Here is a 24,063-nt window from a genome sequence, read left to right as displayed (position 1 = left end):
TGCTATATTTTTGTTGACATTGAGTTTGGACTTGGTAGAAAGATAAGAGTTAAGAGTGGGAGTGATGCTCAGTAATCTGCAGAGTGGTGGGTAGAGACATGCTGGACAGATTGGCACAGAAGATTGTTTTCAATGTTAATGTCTCCTGCACTTGAGTTTGTATGAGAGGAGCAGGCATGCAAGGATGTTGGGAATTCTACTATGACCTCACTTAATGTGATTTCACTATTATGAGAAGGTTATTGCTACTACTTCCTCATCTTGTGCAAGAAAAATCTGCAATTAAGCAACTGGCCGAGTTGGATGTGCTAATTATTGCGATCAGTGAAGGTGTATGTGGACTCTGCCATCGTGAGGCCTTGTGGCAGTGGGTGGAGCAGTGAGTTAGTAGCCGAGCGAGGCAGCCCACACATTGTTCAGTGTTGTGTGCTGACCTACACTACTGTCTTTTCTTGCCATTACTGTTGACAAGTGCAGTGTGGCTTTAGCGACCTTCTACACAATCTTGTGCATCTCCCAACCCTTCTATTTATCCATTGAAGAAGTGAATGAGGACTGCTTTAACATAAGAAACAAAGTTAGAAATATTTAAGCAGCCAACAGTACCTGTATGTCAACTTTTGGTCATGTGTTTGGCTTTATGGAATGCACAATGGGTACCTTTAAGAAGATTGCCAACAAAATTAGGAACTTGCTGATGCATTCATCATCATTTGTGGAAAGATAATGACAAGAATAAGAAGCCCTTATCGGTGATTGGTTACTCAGTTCCCCGTTGCTTAATTAAAAGGTTGGGCTTTGTTGTTTCATATTATATTATGCTACATACTATAGTAAACAAATGGCCTTGAGTTGCCAGCTGTCTCCTGCAGTGTTCAAAGAATCTTGAACGAAACTGTACAGTACTGTGTATTGAAGAGCAGACCCAAATGAAAAGGTCAGTTAATGGTGAGTGTTGAAGTGCTGTAGAGTTAATACCTGTTATATTTCTTTATTTATTTTTTTATAACATTAGATGATTGCTTCATATACTATATATACAGTTGAGGCCCTGGAATACATCCATGTTATAACATGTAATAATTGGCTCTGTGGTAAATTTCTTTATGTGAGCTGTTTTGAGAATACAACTCTTACATACAGTACGGCAAGGTGCGCCTGTTGTCACATGTAGATCCTGCATGAACCACCTGGTTATCCTTGTGGAAATTTGGCTGTGCTTGTAGTTAGGTAAAATGTATTAATTATTCATTGAATTTCTTAGTAAAACTTAAAACAGGACTTTTAACCAAATCTATGTATAATTTTACAGGTCTCTTACTATAAGGACATGCTCAAAACTGACCGAAGATTTCAAGGTTTTATCAGACAAAAGTCTTCACATCCTCTTATGAAGAAGAAGGGAATTCCAGAATGTATATTGTTTGTAACCCACAGAGTAACCAAATACCCTTTAATGCTTGAAGCACTAATGAAATACAGTAAAGACCAAGAAGAGGAATTAGTCACATTGAAAAAGGCCCTCGACCTGGTGAAGGTGAGTATAACTTAGACATTGTATATGTATACTCCCTCCAAAAGTATCTATGATTTTGTGAGAGACGATATGACATAACTGACGAAGGATTTTGACAACCCTACCGAGACAAGAGTAGTCGCGATGTTCATTTTGAGAATTCCTCAGACCCCTTTGTAAAAGATACCCTTTGGAGTGAATGTACAAGCTAAACACTGTATAATAACTCCACATTTAAACAAATCTAAAGGGAAACTTAAGGTACAGCAGCCAAGTTGAGTTAATGATCATCTCATAAGGCTTCCTGGGTTGGACACAGGACAACCCCACCCAGCTGTAAATGGTTATCTGACTTGATTGTTGAGTGCAGTGTCAGTCATGCTTTTTCTCTGTGTAGTACTGTAAAAAAAACTGTAGCTATCTCTTATTGTAACAAACTGTGGCAGGTGATGGAGTGAGCTCACTCTACACTTGACAACTAAATCACACAATTAATTCACACGTCAAGGTGTGTAACAAGGTAACAAGAGTGCCATGAAATACTACACTTCCAAATAATGTTGGTGGAAATTCAGACGCTCAAAGTAAATTGCAAATCTCAGGGTTTAAAGTGTACAACTGATATAATTTCAAGATTAATAGCCACAGCCTCCTCTTTGCCTACTGTTAGGTTGAAAACTCAGTGCAGTACAGATATTGATGTTTTAATTCTTGGGTGCGGGTACATGAAAACACTGATTTGTCCTGATTTTTTTTTATTGTTAATATGCAGATAATAGTTGTCATAACTGATATAGATATCACTAATACTGTACTGGACAATAAATTTCATAACATAGTAACAAAGGATAGAGGTGCTGCCCAAATGGCCTTCAAGCTGATAAATGGTGAAATGGTAGATTTGATTAAATTAATTCATAGACTTTTGACAAAAATAATCAGGCTCCATTATTTAGAAGCTTGTCTCTGTCCTCCCCGGAGAGGTTTTAGAATTTGGTTGTTTGTTTCAGACATGACCCTCTCTGTACAGTGTGACTTCATTTGCTGCTCTGATACTGAACTTCCCATGTGTAGTAGTATTTTATAATATATTTATTTTTTAAAGATCAAATTATTTTCATTGATATGTGCTGTATATCATCGTCTTGACCATATCTTCCTAATTCAGTCTGTAATCCTATTTTGTTTGATAACCATTGAGTTGATATTTATTATTGTTATTATTCAAGAATGCCAGAATTCTAAGACATAAGGATTTTTTATTTTCTGAATTCTAACTCTCCACTGTACTGTATTCTAGAAGCGTCACATGTACTCATAGTGAATTACACCCAGGCAGGAAAAAAGTGATATCTCCGTTAGCCAGAAGAATTAGTGCAGAGCACTTCCGGGAATGAGAGATTTCCGGGTAACGAGACGATTCTCTCAAAGCCGGAAAAAACCCCTCGTCCCCGGAATTTTCTGGAATTTACCAGGTAACGGAAAAAGAGTCAAAGTCAAGCAAACGGGGAGTTCTAGTTGGATTTATTGACAAGGTTACAAGTGATTCTCTCTCAATACCGGTCAGGGTACAACTGTCCTGGCTGACCGGCAACTGGCACCACCACACGTTGGCTGATAATGCGGATCACAGGTCCGAACAACCATGGGGGCAGTTCAACAATTGACAAAAAAAAAATGATCCTCCATACATTTCAGAATGTAATTACACAATACAGTACAATATGAATATAACAGTATAATACATAATGCATAATACTCTCGCAAAATGTTCACGGATGTTCCAGAAATTGCCCATTACATCATCTCTCGAACCCGGATAAATATCCCCCATCCGTGGAATTTTCTGGGTACCGGATAATTTTTCTCGGGACTTCCGGAAAATGCGCCTGATTTTCATCTCTCAAACCCATAAAAAAACTCCACTATCCCCTGAATTTTCCAAAATTTTCCAGAAAGTGTTTCCCTCAAAAAATCTTTCCTAAAGCCGTAATTTTACGGAAAATTCCAACTTTGGGAACGATTTTCCGAGAAAATTTCAATTCTGGCTATCGGAGAGTTCTGGGTTTGAGGGATTCCAGCTAACGGAGATATTACTGTACATTTGATTAATTTTATTTTGTATTTGATTATTTCTAGATTTTTTCAGTGTTTTACTGTAATTTTAAACTTTGTGCTGATTTTATTGGTAAAACTGATGATTTTCTCTTTATTCCAGGAAATTCTTGTAAATATCAATGCTCAAGTAGCTGAGAAGGAGAGAGAACAAAGATTATTAGAAATTTACCATAAAATTGATGCAAAATCTTCTGCAATATACAAAGATCACAAATTCAAGAAATCTGACTTCTTTTCTAGAAGTAGAAAGCTCAAGTAAGTACATGCCGGAAGAGGTCAATTATTTCTGAGGAGAGAATGAAACTAAACAGGACTTATAGTGAAGCTAGACAATAATGAATATTTAATGTGTTATAGTAGTTATATTCAAGAGAGTAATATATTGGCAACATGCCTCTCCATCATGTTTATGTAGTCCACTAATACTGTGAGGGGAGAAGTTCACTCTAGTTGTCTTCTGCATTGACATTTTCTATAGTATTTACTTAAAAATCAATTACCCAGCATTACTGCATTGTGTAAAATACTGTATTTGCACTGGTAAGCAAAGAATTACTTAAGTACTACTTTATTGGGTTTACTGTACAAGAAAATATTGATTTGATAAACAGACTTATATTTTTTATAAGTTGCAAAGAAAACTTTAATATCCAAGATCACAAACTCCATTACCCATGAATACAATATACATGTGAATTGAGGGCTTGCTGTATCACATGTAGAGGAGGAAGCAACTTTTGTAGACCTACATCAGTTAGAAAACATTCTAAATACTGTACTGTATTATTTTTCCTGTAGTATTTTATGATTTAAGTGAATATAACTTAGATATGAGCATTTCTAACAAAGTTTGATTTGCAGGTTCGAAGGCTCAGCTATGTTGAGTCAACAAAAAGGAAAGCCAATAATGGTGCAAGTAGTGGTTCTGTCAGATTTAGTGTTCTTTCTATTGGAAAACAACCAAAAATACTCCTTCTTTTCTCCTGACACTAAGGTAAGTGTAATTCAGTGCAAGAGGAAGAAGTACAGTAAATGGGAGCTCATAATAATACAGTACAGGTTGTACCTCTCTAGTCCGGCAACCTCGGGACCTGACCGGTGCCGGACCATGGAAATTCACCCTTTTCCTGGATAGATAGTGACTTGCGCTTACGCTTGGAAGCAGTAGCACCACTTTCTCTGCATCATGGTCTCTTTGAAGACATATTGAAGGGTTAAATGTCGTATAGTAACTTCTCAAATTTTAATTCAACGTATTTTATTGGAACAAAAAAAAATAAATAAAAATTTTGACGGCGGAAACTTGAATTTCGACGGGTTTGAACGGCCCGCCAACGTGCAGACGACATGCATAATCGTGTAAACAGCGTCATTTCTCTTATGTACAAAAGATTCATTATTGTTTATTACTGAAAGTCTTTTTTATTGAATTAATGTTTATGTGTGCAAAATGAGCAATACAATTCATTAATAATACGTAGAATATTAAAACACACGAGGAAATGACACAGCATTGTTTTCGTTGATTACAAAACCAGTGACTGACTGGTTCTACATATTAAACTGAAGAAAATAAGACTTTGGTTGTCGCTGTAGTAAAATTAATATGGTTGTTTTAAGTAATGTTATTTAATGTTAATAAATGGAACAATAGAAGTAGCTAACGATAATGGTAAAGAAAAAAGAGAGATCGTGTATGTAAGTGCGCACACGTGAAAACATATTGTCATTACTCTATATAAGAATATGAAAGCAACATTTATTTACTGTTCATATATATTTTAATTAATGTTTCTGAATTTGTTTGTATTGAATTAATGTTTGTGTGTGCAAAATTAACATTACAATTTATTAATAATACGTGGAATATTAAAACACACGAGAAGACGAGACGGCATTGTTTATGTTAAAGCTTACAAAACCAGTGACTGATTGGTTCTACATATAAAACTGAAGAAAATAAGACCCTGATTGTAGCTGTAGTAAAATTAATGTAAAAAAAATTAATATGGTTGTTTGAAGTACCTGTAATGTTATTTAATGTTAATAAATGGAACAATATAAGTAGCTAACCATTAATGGTAAAAAAAAAAGTGAGACTGCGTGTATGTAAGTGCGCACATGTGAAAACATATCGTCATTACTCTACATAAGAATATGAAAGCAGCACTTATTTACTGCTCATATATATTGAAGGGTTAAATGTTGTACTCTGTATAGACAAGCAGAGAGAGAGAGAGCAGCCGAACTGCCGGATGTAAACAAACCTTAATTTCCCGCGGCTTTGTTATTGTTGTTTTTTATGGGGATTAGCCCACCCGGGCATAGGTCACTGACCCGCATTGGGGCCTGAGGGGCAAAAATTTAATACTCCTGTAATAATAATAATAATTCAGATAAAAAAAAAAAAAAACTGCCCATCTACCTATTGGACAAACTAAAATCATTCTGGACCACGGGAGTTTCCGGACCACAGAATGCCGGACTAGAGAGGTACAACCTGTACTAGAAAACGTCTTGGCCTTTTATGCTTATGGTATAATAATCTGTTGGTTCATTGTACAGTATTGTATTATTTATATTCCATTTGTATACATGAGATACTTACTTATTGAATTTTAATTGTGCTTTTAGTATGAGTTAATGATTTCGTAGTGAAGTTGGTGTCATCATGGCTGTATTAATTAAAGAGGTCTTAACTGGATAAGTAGAGGTCAGTATTGTAGTTGTAACGAAGATGATCATTGCATTAGTATTAGCCTTTACGAATCACCAGAAGATTATCCCCCAAATACAGTACTAGTTTCATTGGTAAAATAATATGCTGGTTAAGCTGAAGGGTGCACTTGGAGGGCTTAATTTTCAGGTGATCCAAAAAGGCTAACACTGCAAATGGTCTCAATTTTGGTCTCAACTACATCAATGGTAGTTTTGGAATTATGAAAGAATGGAAGGGCGAGAGAAGTTTAGGGATACTGTATTCGCCACCAATGCTATTCCCACGTACAGGTAAAGGAAATTACTGTTTCTAGAACGAATGGCTCCCTGTCCCAGCCGCAAAAATGCCGGCAACTTTAAAACTACCCACAGACATTCTTGGGTACATCCAGAGTGTCATCCGTGAATAATAGAGGACCTCAAAATAAAAATCTGCTAATTTGTGGGGCCCCTGTACTTTAAGATTTACAGCTGCATTCAAAAATGGAATATTATTTCCATACCTTAATTTAGAATACCTTGATAATCCTAATTGCCATCTTTATTTTTCAGCAAGCCGGTGTTATCCCCCTAGGGAAACTTATAGTACGGGAAAAGGCTGGCGAAGGGTCAAAGGTCATCTACCTCATCTACTCCAAAAATTCTGCAGAAATGTTTGAGTTTGAATGTGCTCACCCCAAGGATAAGAAGATATGGCTAGAATCTATAAGGTAATTTAGTCTTTATTATTTTATATAGTAATTTGCTTTATTAGTCAGCTTGAGAGGTTCAATTTCAGAATTATGGGAACATCCTCTATGCAGTTTAGATAAAACAATAACTACAGTAGAACGTCAATTTAAAGCAATTCAATTTAAGATTATTATTTAAAGCGACACTCACAATTAAGAACAATGTTTTAATTTAAAGCGAATATTTCCTATTTTGCGCGAGTCAATCTGTCACATCATATTTTAAAATTCGCACCTAATGTTTCTCTGGGCACGCTACACTGTCCTAAGGGCAAAGCTGTACTGTACATGTACTCAAAATATTGTACTAAATGATTACTAAAATTTTTTCTTGTGCAAATTATAGCATGATTATATTCAAATTATTCACTGTCTTATAAGAATTCCAACAATGTAAATTATATTCTCCCCGGTCACTTCTGTGACATTTTATAAACAAAAAACAAAAACTCAATCTAAAGGACATAAATAAATACTTCACCAGACCTTCGGCCTACTACTGTCAACCTCTGATTTTCCCATTTACCCGGTATAACCTCCAAATGATACAAATTCTGCCTCTATTGACCTGATTGTGCTTTCCGGAAACTAGTTTTTAGGCCTTCCTCAAGTAACTTAATCACACTCTGCTTATCCTGCATTGAGTACTTGGCAAACTTAACTCCCTTATGATAGTCCCACTTCTCCTTTTCCTTATTTGGCCGCTTAGGTGGGTCTGTCCCACCACCACCAGCAGGACTCCCAGTAGAGGTAGGGGCCATTATCTTGACTGGACGGGTGGTAGCACCACCCAAAAAAGCACATAATAGCAGCCCGGGTGATCACCAGGATGACGCAGGCTACAATGCGATATTTACGTTCTTGTAAACCTCTTTTACGTTCACCACCGGCAATTTAATCACCAGAAGGCTTCTTGGAAACGTTCTTCTTTCCTTGTCTTTCCATATTCATCGCTAACACAACAAAATTGGAGAAAACTGCAAAAATCACGGAGCAATCGACAAAAACCGCATGATACAACTAATCATGTGATGTTAACAGAGAGCACTGGTGTAAACTGTTATTAGTCCTCGCTGCAAAACATTCTTTTTACTTATTTTTTTCATGCAGTATTTATGGGTAACAGCTAAATTTGCAAAAAAAGAACGAAATTTACAGAGTACCTCTCAAAAAAACCACTTCACAAACAAAAGACACGAATCAATTGAACATGTGATGTGGAACGTGAACTGTAAACATTGCATAACCCCGCGCCACTCTTAAAACATTGAGGATGGAATCGTGCTATAGCTAACATTCGTATGCAAAGGTTCGCGTTTTACAAACAGCTTTCTCCTATTCATCAATCGCGTTGCAGCAGATATGACTGTAACTGGTATGAGGGCTGTGACATCATTCAAGACGGTAGCCAGCATTCAGCTGGCTGGATCTCGCGAAATTGACGATATTTTACGCAAAATATAAGACTTGGTTACATTAGGTAGTGCTCGCGAAATTAAAAAATGCGAAATGAAATCGCGCAAAATATGAGATCTCACTGTACTGTATTAAGTGTTGTGCATCTTCATAAATAATATGTTTGTGTAAAGTAATGACCATTCTGGGAATGTCAAACAATAACAGTGTAGCCAACTTTCCACCTTCAATCAGCACTCATAGAGGGATCCTAAGTGTTAGGTGTTGCCATCAAGAGTTAGAGGTTGTCAGGTCATGACACAGAAGTAGCTTACCTGTCATTCATTAACCCTTCTGGAGATCTGGAGTTAGCTCATATGTGCTGTTTAGTTTATAAAGTGCATTTATGAAGTGGGCCATAATTTTACCTTAGCAGTATGATTGGGTGTTGCTTGAGGATATTAAAACAAGAAGCACAAGGCTCTAGGATCTGTCAGTAGGGGGAATTTCAGATTTAATCCTGTCATTTATACACCTGTTAGAAATATAATTGTTATGGTATGAGTCTGTTTGTCTAAGAAACTGTCTGGGTATGTATCCATAAACTCTATCTTATCTGAAGCTTATCTCTAATATTAGTATTTGTCATCATTAGACAAAGTATAAAATACATGTTCCAGTCCATGTTGAAATGTAATGTTACCGCTGAAGGTCACCTGTCAAATAAAGGAACAGTTGTATTATATACTATGGCACTCTTGTTCCCATGTGTGTGAAACAGTGTCACTCAACACACACTTGCACACTGCCTTATTAGCTGTACTCCTCCCATGAGCGGGGTTAGTTGTGACCTTGAGCCGTCTTGTATCTTTTTTCATAGTTTAGATTTTTCGGCAACTGGTCAATTTTTTTTTCATGAAACCAACTCCATTCTTCATACAATTGTTTCCTCTTATACATAACCAGAAAAAAGGTGAAAAAAGAGAAAGAAATTTGTTAGGCAACAGAGAACTTAAATAAGTGTATCTGGGAAGTAACATTAGCTGTGATGGTAGATGTATGGAAAAAATCAAAACAAGAATATGGTACTGTAAGTAAAAACAGCACTTAATAATCTAAAAGACCTAACGAAAAGGGACATTAATTTCACTTTGAGGAAAAGGCTGCTGAAAGGCTTAATATGGTAAGGACTGATGTATGGGTCAAAGCGTTGACACTTTCAGCAGAAACCAGAAAGAAGTTGGGGGGGCCTTTGAAATGTGGTCTTCTAGGCTAATGCTAAGAATAAGCTACACTGATAGGAAATCAAACAAGGAAGTACTAAGATTAGCAAAAACTTCAAGAGAAATACCTGAAAAGTACAGAAAAAGAAAAATTAGATGCTTAGGTCAAATAATTTGGGATGAGGGGATAATAACAAATATCAATGGGCAAAGTTGAGGGTAGGAGGGTCAGGGGAAGGCAGAGACTGGGATGGGGGATTGAAATTAAAAACCGAGTACCCGGAGACATTGGCGGCTCGTGGTAAAATAAAATGGACGGACTGCAAGCTTCACACAACAGTAGGGTACAAAAATTTGACCTACCTCAGGTATGAAATGAATGGATAAAACTGGTGTAGGTCTTGCTTTGATTTCAGTCTTTTCATTTAATGTCAGTTTTGAAAAGTTGATGCTTTGCAAATACTTGTACAGTACTTCACTCGATTTTCCATCGTCAAAGGGTAATTAAAGAAAGCATGACTTGACTGCACCATCCACACGCAATGTAAACACAAGGCTAAGCTTCACCGACTGCAGCTCATTGTTTTCAAATGTGGCGGCAATTAATAACAGACATGAATCGTACAACAACTATGTAACTTAAATTTTTGTCTGGTTTTAATGAAAATTCACTTAGTAACGTACTGAAAATAATTATTACGATATATTTGTTAGTAGTGTATTATTCTGCTGTGTGTCTGAAGGAATCATCCGCCTGGCAGCGAGTGTCTGGGGAACTGCAGCTCCTAGGCACGAGTCGCCACTGCTCAGAGAGATATAAAACCTTGGAGGATTGGTAAAAACAGCACAAGAGCATCTAGAGTGGAGGAGTGGGGTCACCAACCCTCAGATATGAGGATGGTACTCTGAGTGATTGAATGATCACTTTAGCTGCCATCTATCTCAGCATAACAGTCATGTGTTCTGCTCAGCACCACTTTTTTAAAATCCTTTTAGAAGAATTGTTTATTTTTGTTTGGTTTGCTATTACACATGTGGCAAAGTTTGCACATGCACTCTGAAATAATGTGTTTATAGATGAAGCTTACCTTATCAAGTATTCACAAAGGGTAAGTTGAAGTAAAGTAAGAAAAAATGTAGTATAGAAAATAGAATATCTACTATTTTTATTAATTTACTTTCTCTATTTCTCTTCAGAGAAGCCATTGAGAACTGCCCAGATGAGGATGATATGGGTGACAACTCGGGTGAATGTTCCAAATTGCATGAGGCCAACAGTGAAAAAATCAGGGAGCTGACTGGTAAGATAAAACATAAATACAGTATATAGATATTGTTCACAGTGGGATGTGGATAATACATTACAAGCATTTGCACATATTCACATGTTGTCTCTTGTGTATAACTTGTACTGAAGAAGTAATGTCACTTGCTTGTCACCTCTTGTTCATTTATTACTTTGTACATTTGTTACATGTGTTTTGTCACCTCACATGGCTTTACTCTTCTTCTTTGAGAAGTCCTGTTTAATATTTCTGGTCATTTCCAATTTTAGCCTCTTAACTTTTTCATCCACATTTCCAGTCTTTGGCTATCTGGTTCATTTCAAAATTTCATCTGTTACCATCTAATAAAGGAAGTAGAATAAATATTACCAAACACTTTGAGTATAGAATAACATGGATGACAGTCATTAAAAAAGCCATTTTTTTTTCTAAAAACCAGTTTTTGTGATATGACTCAAAATGTGACGCTCAGCATGTTACCAGAATTAAAAGCAAATGCACATTCTCTCTTCATTCATTATTATCCATTCACTATTATTGCTGTAAGAGGTATGTTCTCTTTACTCTCATTCCACAATAAGGCTGTAACATCTCATTCCACAATAAGGCTGTAACATACGTATCTGGTTTACCCAAGTTCCTTCACTCACATCCTTCACCAAAAATCACTGAGTTGTGCTCTCCTCTTATATTCACACATTGCTGCATCCTAGATGGGCAAACCCCTTGAAACCCCTAAACCTGGGACTGTGCCTCTGAATTACATACAGTGTAATATATATAATATTTTCACTTCCCTACCTAAAAGACCATTCTCTTTAGACATCATCTGTATTTTGGGGTTCTGTGCAATACGGTGGATGATGGGAGACAGATTACATTTAATTTCTCATTACTACAATAATAGCAAGACTTTTTCTACTTCTAACTTAAAATCTGCTTAAACCCTTCACTATGGACATCCCACTTTTAATATTTTACACTGGAACATTTGATTCAGAGCGTTTCCGGGTTTTAGAGATTTCCGGGTATTGAGATGAATTCTCTAATCCCTGGAATAAATCACATATCTACGGAATTTTTCCCGGGTGTTGGTGAATGTTTCCGCATCTAAATTACACATTTGGCAGGGAGCACCATTGCTACGAAGGCTTAACTGCAGTCAGACAGACACAGAGTGGTACTGTACGACATTTATTTATGCAGACACTATTGCTTGTGATGCAGGCAGGCCAAAGGGAGATATAATTATACAGGATGGCCTGTCTTTGTCCTGTACCATCGCTGTAGCAAGTGTTGCTGTCACTCTTCTCTCCCTCCATGAAGGAGGGATTGTACATGCACTGTATACTGTACATACACCTCTACACCTACAGTAGGCATGCACTGTCCACTCTACTATGTATAGTACTGTATGTAGGGTACAGTTACACTTACTGCATGTACGGTACTGTATAGTATATGTACCGGTAATTGGCACTTTGTTCAATTGGGTCATACGCGCCTCAAATACTTTACAGTATTTGGTTAACGCCAGACGGTTTATTCAGCTCAGAGGGGACCCCCCTACACAAGGGGTTAAAAAGTTGATTTATTTAGAATGACTGTGACCTCTGCTTAAAATACAATACTTGTCCTCTGTAGTGTCCAAAGATCTCAAGTTACCGAATCCTGATTTAGTCAAGGATCACTATTCTTTGATGTGGTATAACAGGTACTGTACAGTTGAAATCTGTTTGTATTTCAGGTATCCTACAACACAAAGATAAAGATCTGGCAAGATTATGCGAAGACAAAATGGGTGTAGTGACAGAACTTTTAGAATTATTAGGACATGACGAGCTCCCACCTACCACTCAATACCGAGCTCTACTGGACGAACAGCATTTAGATCATAATGCTGCCCGGGATCTCCAAATAAATTCACTGACTGTAAGAAATATTTTATTATAATATCAGCTGAATATTCCCAAACCAGAAATGTTTATTCAGTATTGTACATGTATTTGCTTTCAAGTTGTAGAATTTGTATTGAAGTTATTCTTATTACTGTAGAAACATTGTTGGTCATTTGTGCATCTTTGGATATATTTTCTTTTGAAAGCTTATAAAGTGCAATGTGAAAAGAGTTGACTACTGTGCCAATAAGTATCATGTGAATGAATCTTTACAGGAAGCCCTAAGATTAGTAACTGGTGCTTGCGGGTGGGGCACAAACCTTGCGCGTTCAGTTAGTTCCGTTGGAGAACATCAGAGTGAAGCCTATGTGTCCCCTAGTTTACCTAAACGTGCAGAAACTTTTGGGGGTTTTGATAATCCAAACAAAGATGCCTCTGGACATTCTGCAAAACGTAAGTACACTATTTTGTCTTCTGTACTCTTTTTAGTGTGTGGTATAGCAGTAATGCACTTGCCTTGCATTCAAGAGTTCAAATTCCTGGGTCAGATGTGAAAAGTCACAATAGTGTCATCCAGTGTTACTTTACCAAATATGGCATATTTTCTCTGGATACTTTGGTTTCCTCCTGCATGAACTCTGGGCAATGAAAGTTGTCATAAAGAACAGACTGACCACCTGAATGGTTAGTGAGCTGATAAGTGGTATAAGTCATATGTAAATATTTAGTACTGTATATAAAATACTGTTTGTATTATTTCTAAATGAGTTTTCAAATCAAATACTCAGTAATCATTCCATATAACAATAAAGTGTGCACACTGATTCAAATAAAGGAAAGATTCTGCTTATTTGAATACAAGTATCTCTTTTGCAACAAAGTGGATATGTTCACGAAATCCACTTCATTCTCAGAAACCTTGTTATTCTGTACTTTACATTCTGCAAAAATGAAAAAAAAAACTACTATAGCATCATAAAATACAATAGCACATTTTATGAACAAAACATAGCTCTTTCTGCCCTCAAACCATCCTCTGGGCAACACAGTTCAGCCACCCACCCTGCTGACTCAGAAACTTGTGTGGCTCCTGTGCTGTGTGCATCCAATGATGTCACATTAGGGGAGGCAGTGCAATTGAATGTGGGTGTTATAAGAGAATACTGTAACTGTAAAGCGATTTTAAACTAAACCTAAATTTAACTTGACAATATGTGAATAAGAGGATAAAGTTTGTGTACAGCAGAGGTGTGTGCAAGGTGTATCTAAACTGAATTATGCCTAACTAACTACCAGTACTTAAGTTGCTGTATGAGCTCTTGACAAACCACCCTCTACCTCCACACATTACATTCATTTCTCCCACATAGAATACACAAAAACAATCTTTATTTTTATTTTATAATTTTATATATTCTCCTTTTTTCCACAACTTTTATAGTTTCATTACATGTAGCAATGGCAAGGTGCATAGCCATCTCACAGGCCATGGCTGACTGGCAACGTGAGGTATGGGTATTTCTGTTACTTAAAATGGTTACTTTACTTGATATTAGATGCTCTTCACAATATTTATACATTCTCAGAATCAGGTGGTAAGAAGAAGAAGGATAGCCGTCTGTCACTCACATCAACTGGCACTGCTGAAAGTGAGATCATAGAGAGCCTCAAGAACCGTCGCCCCTCTGGCAGTACACTTGCAGTTCGTTCTTCCCAGGATAATCTGAGTATTGTTTCGTCTCTATCAGGAGATTCCATTAGCCAGCAGCAACAACAGGATGTGGCAGCTAAACTCATAAATTGGCTGCATATATCCTTGGTGCTGAGTCAACATCATCTTACACAGTATGATTTGTACGTATAAATAATTTCTCTTATAAAACTATTACCCTCTTCATTGCAGGTTATCTTACCTCTTTAGATTTCAGAATGTCAATAAGTATACATGTACTACTCACTTTTACATATTCTAAAAAAAATTAAAGTAGTATAGTTATACAAATTTTCATTGTACAGTGTGTATAGTGATTCTCATTCAAATTGGACTGCACTTTTTGGCCTATCCATACTTATTTTTTTAGGAAAAATTTGAATCTTTTTCAATATAACCTTTGACTCTTTTATCACAGATTGAGATCAAAAGTGGTAGTTGGTGGTGCATCAGTAGATGGTCGTTTCCGGCATTCTCAGAAACTGGAGGAACTGCGCAACATTCAAGAACAAATCAGTCATGAACGAGCACAATGGACTAAAGAAAGAGATGCTCAAGAAAAATGGATTTCTGAAAAGAAATTAGAAATCCAGAAAAAGCAGGCAAGTACATTTTTTACAAGACATAACTTACAAAACTAGATGAACTTTTGGATATAAAAGTCTCACTTGTTGCACATGATCAATTAGTATGAAGCATTTCAGCTCTGTGAGTGTTTACTGATTGATCTTTTTATAATCAAAGGAGTTGGGAATGAATGCAAATCTTCCCTTTTTTTCTCTCTCTCTCTGCAGTGTAATGTGTTAGGTTGGTAATTTTCTAGGTTCAGAATACTTCAGTACAATGTAGATGGTTTTCCATCTGGGTCAGATCAGTTTGATTTAAATTGTAAGAAATGCTTGTGTATGCTCAGTACATGTTTTATAAGTAAAGTATTGATGTGAATTTTTCTTGCCAGTTTTATGTACTGTATTAGTAGCTGAATAATGGAATATACATTGGTCCCTCGGTTAACGAACGATTTGATTAACGAATTACCTCCCATAAGGATCTTCAATTCGGTTAATGAACAAAACTTTGATTAATGAAATCCTTACGACAAACACACAAGAACATAAGAAAATAAGGAGTCTGCAATAGGCTGGTTGGCCTGTGCATGGCAGCTCCTGTCGAGAGTTACTACCACTCTTTATCATCCATGAATCTATCAAGCCTCCTTTTGAAACTTTCCAGCGTTCCAGCACTTACTACAAAGTTGCTAAGCTTGTTCCACTCGTCAGCTGATGGGCTAGTCTGCCAATTCAGTAATTTGTTCTATGTTTACATTTGTTTCCAGTGGAGTAAATATCAAGAAAGTTGTGCTCTTTAATATTTTGCACATTTTATATTGAAGTTATGTCATTTTAAACTTTAGTTAACATATTGATAATATATGCAGTACAGAGAACTAGTTTTTTGTGCGCCCATCAGCCGCTTGACTCACCCACCAGGCGTCAGTTTGGCTTTGTTTACAATGGAGTGAACATCGATTTTGTTGGTGTCTTGAATATTTTTGCATTTTTACATTAAAATTATTGGTCATTCTGAAATTTATTTTATGTATTGATGATTTATAGCACAGTGCAGTGTTGATTTAAATAAAATAATCTTGAATTACACCGAGTGAACTTCAAATTTTATTGGTGAAATTACTGCATCAAGCATTGGTCCCCTGAAAGGTGATTTCTCCTCCATCCCCACTTCTAATTCCCATCATCATTGAGGAACCTTCTACATACACACCTCAAAGTACAGTGGGGTATGCTATAACAAATCTAATTGGTTCTAGAACCTCGTTCGTTATAGCATTCGTTCGTTATAGGATTAATCCGTCCCAGGCCCCCAAATACAACCACTCAACACTGAAAATTTTCTGTGGAAAATGTAAAAAATACGAAACTTTATCTTACCTTAGTGTTGTTCAGCATGCAGGGTAGGAGGCAGAGGAGGAGGGGGAGAGGAGAGAATTATGGAGAAAAGGTGGAAGGAGAGGAGTCATCCTTCCTAGCCTTCTTTGGTGACTGTCTTACAGGCACTTTGTCTGTTTATTTATAATTTCTTTCTTAGTTTCAGGGGTTATCGGCCTTCTTACTCGCTTTTGACGATTCATTGTTACAACTGTACACTTGTATAACAAAATAGTTATAAAAATAACACGAATTTCCACATCAAAAGACGAAATTTCAACAAGTTCAGTGGTGCACTGACTACACAATGAACCAATATGGCGCCTGACGCTCTTGTTGTGAGCCGCGGTACAACAATACTCATGCGGCAGACGAAATAGTCCCGTATTCATCCGCGTTCGTTGTAGGAGTTGCGTTCGTTATAGCATTCTCAATTTTATAGGTAAAACCGTTCGTTATAGGAATATTCGTAGTAGAATCCGTTCCTTATAGCATACCCCACTGTAAATGTACTTTAATGCATTTTTTTTTTTTTTACTGTGTATTTACTTTTCTGTGAGCTGGAACCAATTACCCAATATCCCATTGAAACAATGGATTCGGTTAACGAACGAATCTGTGGAACGAATTGTGTTCGTTAACCGAGGGACCACTGTAGTTGACAAAAATGTAATATCGTAGATGTTTATTCCAAAGTTACTTACAATTACCATTTGTTAATTAAATTATTAATATGACACCTCATCTTTAATCTTAGGAACAATTTATAGACATGAATTTTTCATTCATATCATATCAACTAAGAAGGTGTGAATTATGAAAAGTCTATGCCTGGCTGTCCATCAGTACCACAAATCTAATTTTCTGTTTGGACTCATTTTGTCTCTTATTTTGTCAGTATGTCACGAGTTGTCAGCTACCAGAGTTCTGCTTTAACCAAAGTGTATTAGCTAGTTAGATAAAATTTTATGGGGCCAGTTTAAATGTTGATTATATTAGATATGATAGAGAATATCATTCACAAAGTATACTAATTTATATTCTGTATTTATCCATCCTCAGGATCAGTTACGTTGTGAACAACAAGATATTCAGCAACAGCGTGAAACTTTATACCGGAAGTTGGAAGCCCTGAAGGCCCAGGGCATCATCCTTAGTCCCACCCTAACTGTGCTTAACACTACTCCACCTACCCACATCATCCATGATGAACATCACATAGGTAATAAGAGGCTGGTGAATCCCTTTCATCAACATCTGCTGTATTAACATAAATTTTTGCTTGTATTGGTTTAATGTGTAATTGTCTTTTAAGTTTAAAAATTTTAAAATTATATCCTGATTAGAGTGTAGCCTTTCCCAGAATTGGAGAAATCTTTAAGGATCTGGAAGCATTTTTAAATTGTTTACTTCTATATCGCTCTACTTTATTTGGTACATGTGCTTCGTCACCTCCATTAGTAATGTTGTATAATATTTCTTAATTTTTTTGTTTTATAGCCTTTATCTTTAACTTGTTTTTTTTCTAACTGTATGGCAAAATTTCCCATATTGACACCACCTGTGAAAAAAATTATTTCGGAATAAAAGTGATATCTCCGTTATCCAGAACAATTGGTGCAGAGCTCTTCCAGAGATGAGAGATTTCCAGATAATGAGTGACTCTGAAATCAGGAAAAATCCCACATCCTCGGAATTTTTTCGGATATCGGGAAAAATTTCAGAACATCTAAATTACACATCTTGCACAGACAGATACTAGCCCACATCCCTGAATGTTTTTGGGTGCTGGGGAAAGTTTTCAGTCTAAACTAGGCATTTCACCTTGACTCTAAACTACACATCTCATGGACAAACACTCTTCCATTACATTTAGACCACGGGCACAAGCAAAAATATTTACAGCTTGAGAAAAAGTGTATACAGAGGGTCTCCGAGTTACAAATGGGTTCCGTTCCTGAGGTCGTTCTTAAGTCGGATTTGTACGTAAGTTGGAACACATGCTATGTGCATACCGTACTTACAGAACAACATTTAAAATTCCACTTTATCATAGCCTAAGTCCTTATATACATCTAAAATCACTAAATTTAGGACAAGAATAAATAGAATGGCAAATACAGTAAATGAAAGTAAAAAATAAGTCATTGGACAAATAAAATACTGTAAATTTCAAGTTTAACCCCAAGATATGTACCCTGGCAACATTCGACCTTTGTTTACTATACCAAGTACAGTAGTAAAATCCTATGAACGAATGTAATGAGACCTGTGATTGGCATACGTGACAAAAAATTCCTTGACGTGATTTAGTGAACAGCAATTGCATTCCTCATAAATCAATTACTATTAAAACAAGAGGCTAGAAAAAATAAAAATAAAGGTTTTAATCCATAAGAACAGTAGAACCTTGCCAACTGTGGATTCCATGCATCCAGTTTCTACTTTGTATACCATTTTACCAACCGCAGCTGTAAGTTTAATGTATCAGCTGGTTAATGCGGTCTTTATCCCTCTGCAGTCTATTGTATTCCTGTGTACAGTGTCCCGTCCCCCGCCACTGCTATCCACGCTTTTCAGTGTTGTGATTTCGTAGCATTCTGGTCTGTATTTCCTCACGGAATGACATTTAGACTAGCACATGGGGAGAGTATAGCATCAGTGGGACTTGCTAAGGGGGTAAACAAATTCTCGATTTGTACCGTCAAAAAGAGTGAGGCTATGATAAGGGAAAATTTTGCTAGTAGCACATCAAAGAGTGAAGGTAAATACTGTAAAATTTATAGTACTATTTAATTTATATTAATCTATTTTATATGTAGTTGACTTGACTAAAATTTAGTTAAATGTACAAAACAGGTATAGTTAAGTGAAGAAACAGGCAACTTAGTTAAGCTTTGATGAGTGTTATCTGAGGCCGTGGAACCTAATCCCCTATTTCCCATAAGCCTTTGGTCTTGCCAACCACGGAGGTTTTCAGGAACTTAACTCCAGTGGTTGGCGGGGGACAACTGTATACAAAAATATAAACAAAAGATACAGGATGATGATTGATTATATTTTGTAGTTATCATCTCCGCGTATCATTGGTAGCCCTTGGTATGATTTAATTCACTGTGGTGGAAGTTTTAATTTGTGATGTTACAGATACCGGTATTTGGTTTTCATCCTGTTGAGACTGAAATTTTATTTTTATGCTTTGTGGTACGATGTGAATTGACAAAGTAAACTGTATAAATTTTGATATAAATTAGATTGTGTTCATTATTTTCTTTTTTACTAACATTTTTGATGGATCAGATATAGTATGGTCCAAATTATCTAGATTTCTGGATTAATGAAGTATATGGATCATTAAAGATTTAACATTACCTTGTTTCAGGTACTGTGGGTGGGTGTACAAGTGATGGTGGGCAGATGACTCAGGGATCCCCACATAATTCACCAACAAGCACAGCAGCCCCAACACGCCCACGTACTGACCACAAGCACCGTAATTCCACAGCTTCCCTTGGAAACCTCATCAAGCGTGATTCCAATCAGTCTTTACCCACACACCTCATTTCAGCTGCAAATCAGCAGAAAGCATCTATATCAGTGAAGCAACAGCTGCCCATGAAGTTAGCAAAGCTTGGTAGCAGTAGTAGCTCAGGCTCTTCATCAAGTAGTGCCGGAGGCGCATCCTCCCCAAATCAAGATCATCGACCTCACATAAGTACAGCAACTAGCGGTGGTGTACAACAAATGTTACCCCTAAAACTAAGTCAAGGACCTGGAGAGAGTAAAGGCTCTCGGATGACTGTGGGGTACCAGCGCCTAGCATCTCCTCCACCTTCCCTTCAGGAGCCTTCTCCTGGTCATTCACACCAACGCACAGGTTCATCCCCAGCAACACTACAGAATGGGTCTCCGGCCACAAGTCCTGGGGCACCCTCATCCACTGCCACCACCCAGGGTGCCCGTGCTACCCGCACTAACACTTACCCTAAGCTGCCCAGCAAACCTTCTGTGCCCACCACACGTGCCAACACCACCCCAGAGGCACAACAGGAAGGGTCTGGTGTAGGCTCAAGCACACGCCCTGGCCAGCGTATTAAAGACCCTGACACTGACCAGGACATCATATTCTTCTAAGAGCTTCTCTCTAGTTAGCTTTTCTAGGGTTCATATTGGTTCAGTGGTATGACGATTCAGCTTTTTTTATCAGCAGAATTGTTATACTTCTGTCAACCGTGATTAGTATCTGTCCCTGTGATTAAGGCATTCCTTCCTTTATACACACCACCACTGTTACATGACCCTTAGTGTTTATTATATTATTATTGCTAAGTGTATGCTGTGAGTCTGGGACTTGTACATAGACACGTACACACCCACACACTGTCTTCCGGCTACTGGTACACATCACTGGTGGGAGCCTGTACTTTCGTGTGATAGGTGCACCCTGAATTATCCCTTGGCAGATGCTGCTTAGCATGTATTGATGTGCAAGGTCGATGGTTCAATAGTCATACTAAGCTATGATAGTTACTTTTTTATATGAATACAGAATGAAAGAGAAGCAAATGATGTAAAAAGTTCAATATGTTTGACCTGAATGGCTATTTTTACATATATGTATGAGAGATATGACTGGTTGCACATTCCTGTGGCCTTTACTGCCCCCCCTACCCCCTGCGTAGGGAAGGGAGCAGCCTCAAGGGGAGAGAGGCTGCTCGGCTTCCAAAATGCATTCTTGTGCAGGCTGCCTCGGGTAGTGTGAATACAGCTATGCTGTACATTTTTAATTCTGACCATTTTAATTTTTATTTTATATATATTTTATATAAATTATTAGGGTTTTAATTTAGGTAGAATATATTTAATGATAACTCCATGTAGCCAGGATGACAGTGTGTACATTCCAAAGAATAATGATTTCCATGTTGTAATTGCTGTATGTTAGCCCAGATGGAATATAGGGTATCCTAATATCTAACATGTATCTAGAATTCATTGTTCTCCTAAAGCTCAATGTGTATCAGCCGAAACTTCCAGGCACGGTTGACAAAAAACTAGGTTTGAAACTGTGTATAGCCAGTGTAATGCTATGTTAAGATGGGGTTTAACTTGTTGTGCTGAATGTTTAGGTCAGTGTACAGTGTAATTAATTATGACCAGCACAAACAACATTCCTAGGGGTCATTTTTGTGCATTTGATAAGGACCTAACTTTGATAATATGTACAGATATTTATGCAGTGAAATGTGAGAGTAGATGATTTGCATCACTTATTGCTTCATCTCTGTTGATAATATGATCCTTGGCAAAGGAACTGTGTTGAGTTACTATCAGTCCATAATTGTGACATTATCAGCAAAAGTGAGCTTTAGCAACTTATTAATTTTGTAGGTCACTTAAATAAGCCATAATTTACTATCCTCAACTTTTGGAACATCAGGCTTCTTTAAGTATTAACAAGCTGAATTTTGCTGATGTGTTGCATTATAGTACCTCGGCTTAACCTGATGGAAGCAAGAAAAATCAAGGTTGCTGTTACCTTCCTCTTTGTTACTTTTATAAAGAGAGTTTTGCCACAACACTACCCATAAGGCTACTTTTACTTTCAATTGGATCAACAATGGGCATTGGATGAAAATTGTATGTGGCTCCTTTTCTCATTCACAATACAGAAAATGAGCCATATTAAATGTCTGTCCAATCCTCAGGTTTCCAGCTCATGTTCATATTTGGTCTTCCATTCCACTGTGCTGAATATGCTTCACAAGGCAGTCTGTGGCCACATTCTGAAACCGTAGTAGTAGATTATTTCATGATTCTCATAAGTTATATGGCATTCTTTTTTTGTTAGAGCCATTATCATTTCCTACCATTTCTCACTAAAGGGTACCTATAGTAGTTGAGAAACAATGTAGCTAGTCTGAAGCCAAGAATAGCAGTGTGTATCTCTGTAATTCTTTGTTCATACAATTTTTAAGTGAAGTCAGAATAAGTCTCATTCTCTATTTATAAAAAAAAAAACTTATGTTGATTATACAGTCATTTATGATTGTTCAGTTTTAACCATTACCTTTATTTTGAAAAGGTTAATGAACTTTTCCTGAAATTTGTTGTAGGCTCTTTATGAATAATCTGTCTATTGTTATTGAAGGTAACTTTTCTCACAGGTAGGTATCAAACTATCTGTAACTTTATTATCTAGCTACCTAATAAATAATATGGCAACTCTCTCAACACTTAAAGCAAATAAGGGATCAGCTTCCCAGTTTATCAAAAAGAACATTCCATAGCTTACAGAGAGTGCTCCAGAAACGTCACACTAGAATTGACCACTGTTCTGTCCACTAGAATAGCGTCCTTTGTTCCGGGGGGAAATATAACTTCTCTTTTATCTTATTGTTCTCTAATCTCCGTAGCCAATACCCATCCCTCTATGTAAACCAAAGTTGCAGTTTTCCTGTTGAATTCTCACTGGCATAGACATTGTCAGTCATATAATCCTCAAGAACTAACTTGGTGCTTGAATAGTATATGGGAAAACGGTGCAACTTTCAGGTCACAAAGGGGACCATCTGGAACCAGTCAGCGTAAGTTAAACTCTAGTGTGTCATTTTTGATAGCATCATATTCAATCATAACTAGGCATCAGTGAAGCCTGGAGTCAGTTTGGCAGCATGTGATATTATAATATCAGTGGACAAGACTCAGTCAAGATATCTAGAGATTGATCTGATATGTAAAAGCCTTTGCTCTTGAGCAAAAGCATTTTAATACATTATTTTGTGAATAGAAGTCCAAGGAATAAACTGTTTATCATGTTATGTAGTTTTTAATTTTCTCTACCAATTTCCCCTATTTCCCCTACTTTTCCTGAAAGTAGATTATCGACTTTTGGGGGAAATATTACCTAATTTTCTGAAGTAGATTATCATAGAAAACGGGAAATTTTTATCACAGAAAATGGGAAATATATGCTTATCATAGAAAACGAGAAATTTGTATCATAGAAAATGGGAAATATCTACTTTCCGGGAAAGTTGGTTATCTACTTTCCCAAAAAATAGATTATCTACTTTTTGTGAAAATAGATTATCGACTTCAGGGAAGTAGATTATCAGCCTTTTTGGGGAAATATTACCTAATTTTCTGAAGTAGATTATCATAGAAAATGGGAAATTTGTATCACAGAAAATGGGAAATATCTACTTTCTGGGAAAGTTGGTTAAATACTTTCCCGAAAAGTAGATTATCTACTTTTCAGGAAAGTAGATTTTCGACTTTTTGGGGAAGTAGATTATCGACTTTTTGGGGAAATATTACCTGATTTTCCGAAATCGATGATCATAGAAAACGGGATATTTGTATCATAGAAAATGGGAAATATCTACTTTCTGAGAAAGTTGGTTATCTACTTTCCCGAAAAGTAGATTATCTACTTTTTGGGAAAGTAGATTATCGACTTTTGGGGGATGTAGATTATCGACTTTTAGGGGAAATATTACCAAATTTTCCGAAGTAGAT

General features: G+C 36.8%; 2 protein-coding genes across 2 annotated transcripts in view; one reads left to right on the top strand and one right to left on the bottom strand.

Annotated features, from left to right (window-relative positions):
- Nucleotides 1–23,363, top strand: part of LOC121859151 (rho guanine nucleotide exchange factor 18-like) — a gene marked incomplete at its 5' end in the record, with an annotated part of 53,752 nt that extends 30,389 nt beyond the window's left edge. Inside the window, 11 exon segments of the mRNA XM_042355886.1 lie at nucleotides 1,313–1,537; nucleotides 3,735–3,889; nucleotides 4,496–4,628; nucleotides 6,905–7,062; nucleotides 10,899–11,002; nucleotides 12,735–12,919; nucleotides 13,161–13,338; nucleotides 14,472–14,739; nucleotides 15,015–15,198; nucleotides 17,605–17,764; nucleotides 19,925–23,363. Coding sequence (XP_042211820.1) covers nucleotides 1,313–1,537; nucleotides 3,735–3,889; nucleotides 4,496–4,628; nucleotides 6,905–7,062; nucleotides 10,899–11,002; nucleotides 12,735–12,919; nucleotides 13,161–13,338; nucleotides 14,472–14,739; nucleotides 15,015–15,198; nucleotides 17,605–17,764; nucleotides 19,925–20,676 — 2,502 coding nt within the window.
- The window catches only part of LOC121859153 (pyridoxine/pyridoxamine 5'-phosphate oxidase-like), a 41,979-nt gene continuing 39,987 nt past the window's right edge, over nucleotides 22,072–24,063 (bottom strand). Inside the window, exon 9 of the mRNA XM_042355888.1 lies at nucleotides 22,072–22,328. The gene's annotated coding sequence lies outside the window, so the exon portion shown is untranslated. The remainder of the gene's footprint in view (nucleotides 22,329–24,063) is intronic.

The sequence above is a fragment of the Homarus americanus genome, unplaced genomic scaffold, assembly GCF_018991925.1.
Source record: "Homarus americanus isolate GMGI-L3 unplaced genomic scaffold, GMGI_Hamer_2.0 scaffold50924, whole genome shotgun sequence".
Taxonomy (NCBI): domain Eukaryota; kingdom Metazoa; phylum Arthropoda; class Malacostraca; order Decapoda; family Nephropidae; genus Homarus; species Homarus americanus.
The sequence above is the reverse complement of the archived record's forward strand: the minus strand, read 5'-3'. Positions and strand labels throughout refer to the sequence as shown.